Source organism: Leiobunum rupestre, chromosome 1, assembly GCF_980474605.1.
Source record: "Leiobunum rupestre chromosome 1, qqLeiRupe1.1.hap1, whole genome shotgun sequence".
Classification (NCBI taxonomy): domain Eukaryota; kingdom Metazoa; phylum Arthropoda; class Arachnida; order Opiliones; family Sclerosomatidae; genus Leiobunum; species Leiobunum rupestre.
In genome coordinates this window covers 2,422,200-2,433,101 of record NC_143384.1, presented here as the reverse complement: position 1 = coordinate 2,433,101, position 10,902 = coordinate 2,422,200, and the positions used below count along the sequence as shown (strand labels likewise).

The 10,902-nt window shown below is 34.7% G+C and overlaps 1 protein-coding gene across 1 annotated transcript; it reads right to left on the bottom strand.

Moving 5' to 3' along the window:
- Positions 1 to 6,644: 6,644 nt before the first annotated feature.
- LOC149960398 (uncharacterized) lies at positions 6,645 to 7,763 on the bottom strand. Its single transcript, XM_090176455.1, has 2 exons — positions 7,293 to 7,763; positions 6,645 to 7,226 (listed from the first exon to the last, which is right to left on the bottom strand). The coding sequence occupies exons 1-2, from the start codon at positions 7,761 to 7,763 to the stop codon at positions 6,645 to 6,647; spliced, it is 1,053 nt and encodes a 350-aa protein (XP_090032581.1).
- Positions 7,764 to 10,902: the final 3,139 nt, after the last annotated feature.

Sequence of the window (10,902 nt, the reverse complement as noted above, 5' to 3'; positions counted from 1 at the left end):
CGCCGAGCCGTTTTCGCCATTGAATTGGGAATAGTACCGCTAGAATGACATAGGCGCGTTCGGTAGTCGTGGTTTCGCGAAACCAATTCTGAAATTTCCAGTCGGCGCACTCAGCCGTCAACTCTATCATTATACGGGTGGCGCCATCTATAACTTTCAAAGTACATTAGTACTATTAATTCAATTGTATAGTATAGAGTTCCCGCCGCTAACAGCGGATGGCGCCACCGATTAAAATTTTAATGAAACATTTAAATTGAAATCTACCGTAACAATCCAAACTTAGACGACTTGACAAATTTTGTTTTTTTACTTGGCAAATTTCACTTACCTCCCCCCCCCCCCCCAAACGTACTCTCTTCGGTACGCCCCTGATCGCACGATGAACGAACTCGGTAGATAAATAGTTATTAGTTAAGTATTGAGTCTTTAACTGTCGTGTGACCGTGACTTTAACCGAGTATGTGCTGTATCGATAAATAAGTGTTTGATCTGTTGTTGAGTGACTGTTTCTTACCTATGAGCGAGTGTTGAATGTGGGATTCAACGAAACGGTTAATCATATATATTCTGATTTCTTTAGTATTTATTTTATTTTATTATTGCTCATAAAATATTGAATATTAAATAATTCCACGTACAAAAATTCATCGAATAATAAGTTGCGAGAAAAGAAATAATGAAGTAGAGGTGTAAAATCTTGGCAAGAAAACTCTATTGATAGTGAGCCCGGACTAGCGACGCGCGAGCGTAGAGCGCTAACCGATGGGCCGTGACTCCTTTTAACAAATAGACTATACTAAGTGTTGTCCACTTTTGACCGCTGATACTGGACAAACTATAAGAGCTAGGGAAAAATGGCAAGAGACAATTTTGCTCCTTTGATCAAGCTTAGCCACATGTTTCATTTTGAAAAAAATCTGTCGAAAGCCAAATCCCATAGAAGAAGTGCGATGTCCTTTGTTTTATCTAGAATCCAAATATTGCGATTCGGTCTAGCATTTATATTCTGATTTTGAATAAAAACGTTTTATTTAATTATCATGTATTTGGATTCAATGGATTCTTTTTTTTTCAGTGAGAAACTGAGAATAGATAAGTAAAATTTCATTTCTTTTAATTACCTAAAATTTACAAAACTTTGATCCCCCGTAGAAATACTCACCCAAAAAGAGAAACAATAACAAAAAAAATTATATCTGGAGGGTTCTTGTCTTTGAAAAAAATAGCCTTTTTTCAACACTGGGGGAAGACTTGGAGTTTATCGGTTTGTCCCCCCCCCCCTGAAATAAAGACCTTCCTACGCCCCTGGTCGGGAGGACTATTTTCTTCAAACACACAAAGTATGTTTAAATGAAAAAGTGAAATTAAGGTTAAAGTCTATTTTGGAAAACTTTGATACATTCAAACAGATGTCATGTAATTGCCAAACATTTTGCCAAAATCTTCTTTTGCAAGACTTTTTCCAGAAGCTAATGTTAGAAATGAGAATTGGGGTTGCACAATCAGTTTCAAAAAGTAAAAAGCAAGAAGAAAAAGAAATACAAATCTTCCTTTAGAGAAATGGAATTCAAATTGTCCAGCAAAAACAAATAAAAATTTGGATACATTGCACTATGTTGCAGGGTTTATCTTGAAAAAGCTGTCTGAGAAAAAGTGCCCCCAAAATATTATCAAAGTATTAATTAAGGATAAAAATGCTACTGACTGTGATACGTCAAATGAAAAGGTAACTGAAAACTTCGAAGAGTGGACTCGTGCGCTAGACAGAGGCAAATTAATGATAGCTACTGATGAGTGCTTAAACTTTTTTATGAAAATGAAAGACATTTGTGATAATTTTTATACATACGACCTATCAAAACTGAGAGGTGAAAAAATTAAAGATCAAGCAAAGTTAGCAATAGAACAAGAACTAATGGTTGATTGGCAACAATTAACCAACGGAGACATCAAATGGTTCACCAAAGTGATAGATGTTTTTCTTAATACTAGAGGAAAAGTTCTCGTTAAAGATGTCAAAGAGAACTTTCAATTTGATAATAAAGAATCAATTAGAAGAAAATTTTCATTAAGGGAAGCGCTTAAAGAAAATTCAAAACAAGGAAAGGAAAACTCCCCAATTAAAAAAGTTCCTAAATTACACTCCCCAATTAAAAAAGTTCCTAAATTAAATGGGCCATGTGTAAAACCACCACCATCAACAAGTACAAACTTGTCAGCTACTTGTAGCCAATATGTTGAAAGCACAAAAAATTATTATAGTTTTCTAAATGCTGACCCAGATGCAGATCTGTTCCTCCAATATATTTAATAAGTTCCTCAGTGCAATAAATTTTTTTACAAATTATGAATTAAGTTTTGTATTCCCACCAATTGCTTCTAGGACCAGTCCTTTTAGTGATTTAAGTTTATCAATATTACATTGATATTGCCATACAGATGGATTACTATTTCTTCCACCCGCAGCCCTGTGACGCCCAAACTCTTGTTCTAAAACATCTTGGTTTAAATGTTGAGTTAGGACATATGAAGCTCCCTTGTTTATTAGGAATTTAACGATTGACGATGTTGATAGAGCTGGTATTTAAAAAAAACAAAGTTAAAATAAAATCTTTACACATTATTAATAATAACGTACCTGTCATTTTCAGTCCCTCGATAGTTTCACGAGTGAGTAACATGTTTAATCTTTCTGACTTGGAAAAATCACCTGGTCTGGCAAAAACTTCTTTTTCCCAATTATTCAAATAATCCACAAAGTCAAGTTCTAACCACTAACGAGGAGACGACCCGAGGTGGTTCTCACCGATTTGGTTCAAAGTTGGGGGATTGTTAGACCTAGATGTAACATGAAACCCGTTAAAGGGAAAAGTTACGCTGGGCTTCCGTTTTGCCATGGCAACCAAAAATGTTTTTGACAACATAAAATAAGAAAAAGTCTATGTAAAATAACATGCGAAAATTACAAATTCTAAGGGTCCCCCCCCTGTGCAAAACTTCAAAAAAAATTATTTAAAAAAATAAAAACAATAGTAAATTTAACATTTTTGGATTACTTTGGACAAAGAGGGGTGAACTTGAGCGAATTTGAATAAATACGTCGAAATTTTAGGTATAATACAAAATATTTGTAAAACTTATGCCGTGATAACTGCCATATATTTTCGCCGATAAATCTTGAATTTTCTACGTTACATTATCTGCCCGAATGAATTCGTACTATAGATTTTTATAGAAATCCGACACCATTTTGGAAAATGGCGGATATCAATAAAACTCATCGTGCGATAAGTTCCGTAAATATTCGTCGATTAATCAGAAATTTTCTACGTTTCATTATCTGCCCGAGTTAATTAGACCTATGGGTTTTCCAATAATAATCCGAAGCCATTTTGAAAAATGGTGGATATAAATATAACTTATGATGCGACAACTGCAGAAATTATTTGTCGATTTACATGAAATTTTCTACATTACATTATCTGATCGAATAAATAAGCCTCTTACACTGTGATAGAAATATGGCACCATTTTAGAAAATGACAGATGTCAATATCTCATAATGCGATAACTGCCGAAATTATTTGTCCAATTACTTGAAATTTTCTACTTTACATTACCTATTAAAGATAATAAATCCTATTAATTTTAATAAAATTCGAGGCCATTTTGGAAAATGGCGGATGTCATATAAGTTCCGTAATTATTCGACGATAAATCTGAAATTTTCAGTTTCATTAAATGATCGATTAAATAAGTCCTTTATATTTTGAAAGAATTCCGAAGCCATTTTGCAAAATGGCGCATGTCTGAGAAGTTCCGTAATTATTCGTCAACTATTCAGAAATTTTCTATTTCTGACCGAGTAAATTAGTCCTATTTCTGTTGAGAGAAATACTCCGTTTTTCAAAATAACGCACATCAATGTATCCCTTGGTGTGATAAATTCTTTATTGTTATTGTTAAAAAAATATAGGAAACTTCATATAAAATGGGTAAATTTTAGTACATTTCGGCAAAATCCAATAATATTGGATAAGTTCTTATATCATTGGATTAATAGAAAATATTTATGGTTAAATTTATCATTTAGGCATTATTTGGGTAAATTGAAATATTATTAAATTAGTTCAATTGACATTGTAGAATTATTGGTAATTCGGGAAATTATTGTTAATTCAGAAAATGGTTGTAATCCTGGAAATTTTGGGTAATTTGGAAAATTATTGGTAATTTGGGAAACTAATGGTCATTCTGGAAACTAACATGGTAATTCTGGAAACTAACATGGTAATTCTGGAAACTAATGGTAATTCTGGAAATTATTGGTAACTCGAGAAATTATTGATAATCGATAATTTTTCTAATAACAATCAAGAGATATATTGCTATGCGCTATTTTGCATACGGCAGATTTTAAATTAATTTACAAATAATTTTGACAGTTATCGCATTATGAGATGATATCTGCCATTTTGTAAAATGGCGTCATATTTCTATCACAGTGAAAGGGGCTTATTTATTCGATCAGATAATGTTATGTAGAAAATTTCACGTAAATCGACTAATAATTTCGGCAGTTATCGCATCATAAGTTATATTTATATCCACCATTTTTCAAAATTGCTTCGGATTATTATTGGAAAACCCATAGGTCTAATTAACTCGGGCAGATAATGAAACGTAGAAAATTTCTGATTAATCGACGAATATTTACGGAACTTATCGCACGATGAGTTTTATTGATATCCGCCATTTTCCAAAATGGTGTCGGATTTCTATAAAAATCTATAGTACGAATTCATTCGGGCAGATAATGTAACGTAGAAAATCTTAGGTTAATCGGATACAAATTACCTAACTTATTGCACCATGATTTATATTTGTATCCGCCATTTTATAAAATGGCGTCGTTTTTCTATCGAAATCTAAAAATCTGTTTACATCGTTCAGATAATGTAATGTAGAAATTTTAAGATTTATCGGCGAAAATATATGGCAGTATAAGTTTTACAAATATTTTGTATTATACCTAAAATTTCGACGTATTTATTCAAATTCGCTCGAGTTCACCCAAAATGGTTTTTATTCTCCCCTATTTGTCCAAAGTAATCCAAAAATGTTAAATTTACTATTTGTTTTATTTTTTTTAAATTATTAGAATTTGTCATTTTCGCATGTTATTTTACATAGGCTTTTTTTATTTTATGTTGTCAAAAACATTTTTGGTTGCCATGGCAAAACGGAAGCCCAGCGTAACTTTTCCCTTTAACGGGTTTCATGTTACATCTAGGTCTAACAATCCCCCAACTTTGAACCAAATCGGTAAGAACCACCTCGGGTCGTCTCCTCGTAAGAGAGGGAGATAAAAAAATTGTTTCAGTTTTAATGTTAGTAAGTACAATATATTTAATAAAAATTACCTTTAATCTAATATCATCCCCTGAACGATAAGGTGCTTTATCTTCTTTTAAGTATCGAGACGCTTCTGTGCAGTTCTTTACATTACACAAGTCAAAGAATTTATTAAAAATTCTCAAAAATGCTACGGTTTCTTTATATTTTTCTTTGTCCTTTTTATACACCACCTCTATTGCAGAAGCAACCGTTTCACTTAGGACCTGTGTTGCATAAGATACCTGAGAAAGAGTAAAATTATAGTAATATCATTTGAGTATAATTATTATCTTTGTTGTTACCTTCATTTTAGCTTGATTAGTCAGAAAAACATGAGAGTAGGTTAACTTTGGTACATGCTTAAACTCTCCTTTGTCTCTTAGTAGTGTGTAATACAACTTAAAAATAACTTTTGCGTTAATGTGTTCTCCATTTTTCCACATTTTTCTTGTATGAGAAAACAATGCATTTCTAACTGTCTTCATTAAATGTGGTGCATCTGATAAGAAATAAATCGGGCGATCCTCATCCAGGGAGTATAAATTATGGGTAAAATGAACATTTTCATTTGCTTCACCAAAATGCGTGCGGCACATTCTAAAAAATTTCCTGTTTGTTGAAGCTCCGTCAGCAACTATGGCAAGAATTCTGAAGCCATAGGCTTCCAGTCTCCTAATTGCTTCCCAAATTATGGAATATAAAGCACTAGATGTTGCGGTTGTTGTTGGAAAGTGGGCGAAAGGAATTTTAAAACTCGTTGTAATCCCTCTAAGCATCAGTTGGAGAACATGAGTAGCAAGTGGGGGAGTCGAGCTTATTATGTTCTGGTGAAATGTCTTTAAACCCAGTTAGCAATCCAGTATTCTTATGGCAAACCAAATCTGGTTTTACATCAGCTTCATCTACGAGTAATACAAAGTATTTTTGATGTTCTTCAAGTTCATGAAGCCCCGTTTCTTTAACCATTTCAATCAATTTTTCAGTGTTAAATCCACTGGCATTATCTACAGTATGGCTGTGGTTGTAAAGTGTTCTTGTTGTAGGCATTGGTATGATCTTGGATTTTCTCATAATTTCACACGCTGCTTTGGACTTGTTTTTCATGTAGCAACACCAATTTAAAAATCCACGATCCCACCTCATGCCGTACTTAGTTGTCATTGTTTTAATCTGTTCTTTCAACACAATAGAAGTAAATGAATCTTCCTCCTCCATTTGAAGTTTTGCTCTACATAAATTTTCAATTAACTGTCTTTTTTTTCTGTTGTTCTTATCTCTATAACTTTCTTTGTAGAAATCTTCACAGCGGTTTTGGCTCTTAAAATTTTAGCAGCAGCCCGAAGCCTCATTTGTCTTAAAGTTCTTCTATAGGCAGTACACTCTGAGCAACGTTTCTGAGTTTTATTAAACTTGAGGAAACGCGCGCAGCTTGTACTATGAACTGATTTAAGTCTATCATTGTAGAAGCCCTTTTTTCTGCTCCTTTTTTTCTCACATGTACTCTTTATCCTAAAACATTCTACCAAATCTTTATCTGTATTTCCAAGACACAATTTAAATTCATCCACTTTACTTAAAAGGTTCGTAATATCAGCGTTACACGTAATATCAAAATTTTGGCAAATTTTTTCAGCAGGAAAATTGGTGCCCAAAACATTAATGCCAAAGTGAAATTTTGGTTCAAAATCAAATATACACTCTACCACTTTCAGATGATTATGATGTTTTGAAAAAATTACAGTCATATCGGATATTTCCATAGCCCAACCTGAAGGTGGTAATAAAGTAGCAGCTCCCATGTTGACATTCGAATGAACCGCTGGAATCTTTAAATTAAAAAAACCCAGTTTACATATTTGTTAAATATAATAAGTTAATTTAGCTTATCCTACCTCTAATTTCCGAGTCGTAGTACTAGTTAAGTCTTCTATGAATAGTTCTTTGCGTTTCCAACGTAGCGATTTATTCTTAGGTGTGTCAGTAACAGTTAGGTTTGATGAAGTGATTGTTTCATCATCACCTTGGTTTGATGGCGTAGGTGTTTTGTTAGAACTGCTACTTGGCAATGTTGGAGTTTTAAACATGCTTGGAGTTAAAACATCTCTCAGCGGAATGGGATCTGGATTATCGGGGGTTGGCCCTTGAAATCCATGGAAATGTCTAGAGCAAATGTGACTCCATTTACTGATGCTTGCAATTGAAAGATCTTTCCTCCCACAGGCTAAAATCCATTTTGAACAACGCTCAGGTTCAGTTTTTGGAGAAGGAAATTTTATGAAGAAAACTCCTGGTGCTCCATTCACTGTTTTTGTTTTAGGATTCTCTGTAGATTTGCAGGGCCCATAATAGCAATTTTTTACCATTATGACTGAATAAAATGAATTAATTAATTAATACTGTTAAATACGTACAAAAAATTATTTTAAACAATAATTCTCACTTTTTGGGTGATGTCCAAAAACTATTTGTTATCATTTAACGTAATACAATGATAGTAGTAAAAAATCAGTTATAATTGTAAAAACATTACAGAGATAATAGTAGAAAATTGCAATTATAAGGTTAATTATAATAATAAAATAATTTGATATTAAGAACCGCTGTGTTAAAAAAACTGTAACGTCTTACACTAGCAGACCAAAGAAATATATTCTTTGAGCAGACCGCACGAAACATCAGAAACCGTTTCAAAAACTAGCCAATCAGGTAAACCGGAAATAAGCCCGTCAACCTAGCCTGCCTTTGGAGACGAGCAACAAAAAATTGCACTAGAGGGAGCTACACTTTCCATTCCTGTGCTTTATATTCTTTGGTCGCAGTGACCAACCGGGACTGTTACTTACTAGTTTCGTTGCGAAGGTTTCTATTTTGTCGACCGACGCTTTGTCCAAAATAAGCTTTAGAGTTGCGCTGATTCAATTGTCTTCGACTGCTGTTTTCTTAACAAAGATTAAGGGTTAACCCTCATCTTTTTGTTTCGTGAGTATTTTCGGCTTTTTAATTTAACGCCTTTCTGAGGTGGGGTGATAGATTTATTCATGGTAAAAAGTAGTGGAGTTAGCCTTGTCGTGTTCGCTGTAGTTCGAACATTTGAGGTTACGCGCTTAACTGTGGCGTGGGTTTGGAATTACATCCTGATAATTAAGATCGCTTAGTGAATTAATTTTTTATTTATTCCGAGTTTTCGCGGCTGCGCCGAAAATCGAATGACGCTCACGTGACGAGCCGATCATTCTTCGACGATTCAGTTCGCGTCCCGTCTCGTCCTATGGCAATGCCCGTTGTAACGGGAGGTGTGACTGTATATTATCTTTCACCCTAAGTTTCAGCGCAGTGCTTACGCCGGGCCGGAAATAAGAAATTAAAGTTATGGGACATTTGTCCAGTGACCCCCCCTCATTTCAAAAATTTTATCGGACATTGTCCCATGACCCCCCCCCCCCTCAAAAAAAGAGTAAAAACACACAGGGTCGTCTTTACCCTCTTGGGGGCCCTGGGCATATTAGGATAATGGGGCCCCAACAGTAGCGTAGCTAGTGGGGGGGTGAGGGGGCTGCACTTTTCACTTCATGGTAACTGAAGCGACGCGTACGGTCGATCTTACTTTTTGGTAATATTTTTAATTAAGGGGGCGGAAAACCAAGCGACCGACCCAGGCGGCAAAAAGTCTAGCTACGTCACTAGACTATGACCTTTACAGAGAACTATTTTGTCAGAATAGACAAAGATGTAGATAAGCAAAGTTCTACATTTCTTTTTATTTCTTTACAGTGACATTAAATGAATAAATAATATCAAGAACACATAGACGTACTAAGAACAGAGGAAAGGAGATTTTGCTGGATCGCCTCCAAATCGATTTTTTTTTGTAGAGAGGCGCAGCTTGAGTCTGTTTCCACTATAGAAGGAACGAAGAAGTTACTACCAGCGGGAAATAGAAAAAGGCGGGGCTTATTTTGAAAATGTCGATTAGGAGGCTCCACGACTGGTTAAAGCTACGATTACGTGTTCTTAGTTACGTCTATGGGTTCTTGATAATATAATATAATCCACAAAAGTAACTCTTTTAGCATTCACAGGTTAGTGCTTAAAAATCTGTTGATTGAAGAGGTACCCTTCTAGATTTGAGATGGGCAAAATCGTTAATTACTTCTTAAAAATCTGTTTTCGAGCCTATCACATTCTATGGACATCAGCGACAAACTGGTTAATTTATCTTGAAGCATGGTACTTCTTAATTCATTTTTAATTCTTTTCAATTTGGAGAAGGAGCGTTCCCCACTGCAGTTAGTTACCATCATGCTTGAAAAGATTCTCAATGCGATTTCTACATTTGGAAATGTGTCTTCAATTTTGTTTTCTTTCAAAAGATGATATATATCCAATATACTATTATTTCCTTCATTTTGACTATGAACAATTTTCAAGTATTCTGTTAAATGCAGAAATTCCATTTCCAAATCTTTCTCGTTAACGTCTTCATAATAGATTTCAGAAAATTCTTTGCAACTTTGTCTCAACTCTTCGGAACTCAGAGTTTTCAAGCGAAAAAAAAACCAAAACGTTGACTTATGTTCTTATACGAAATTAATCGCTGTTTTAGATGAACGCTCAGGGTATCAATTATAGGAAAAAAGGTTTCTACTTTGAATTTCTCTTTTCCATTCAGTTGGACTGACGGTGCAGAGCCATCAAAAAAACTCACGCGTGAGCTTCTACGTCTTGTTCTTTCATTTTGGTCCTTGTAGTCGGATTCCGGGTTTCTTTCTTTGTCGGACGATTCGAAGTAATCAAATTTATCCCTGAGGTTAATAATAAAATCATCAAGTGAAGTAAACAAATTAGTTGCAACGTCCAGTGTTATTGTTTCCTTCTGAAGACAATTACTTGTTTTTCAGAATACTTTTACTCTCAAAACTTAGTTTAATCAGCCTAAACTAAATTCGGAAAGCCTGATTCTCGGGCGAGAGTAGAGCAGCTTCGCGCATGCAAAAGCTAATAAGCAAGTAGGTATTGCCATATCATCCAATCGTTACCGTTGGATGATATGGCAGGAACTAGGGGGCCCCCATCGATTGCGGGGCCCTGGGCACGTGCCCATAGTGCCCAGTGGGAAAGAGGGCCCTGAAAACACATGAAAAGCAAGTTCAATATTTATTTAAAATGAGAACTATGCAAAGTTAGTTTTGATAAATATAGGAACTAATGTTTATCGAGTATAGGGAGCGAGCGATTGACGTGCAGCGCCTCTCGTGGCGAGCTCGCGCGTAACTTGGTTAAAAGTTTTTCCCCGCCCCATTGAGATTAATGTAAAGTTGGCGATAATTAAACGTTAATTAACCTACGAAATGGTATATGAAATATTCCACTGACAATTTTTCCCGTTAATATGAACTTAAATGTAATATAAAATCGTCTTGAAAAATCTTTTATCGCTTTATAAAATTCAAAAATATTATTTTTCCCGCGTCATGTAGATAATCGAGCATCTGCTCGTCTAGG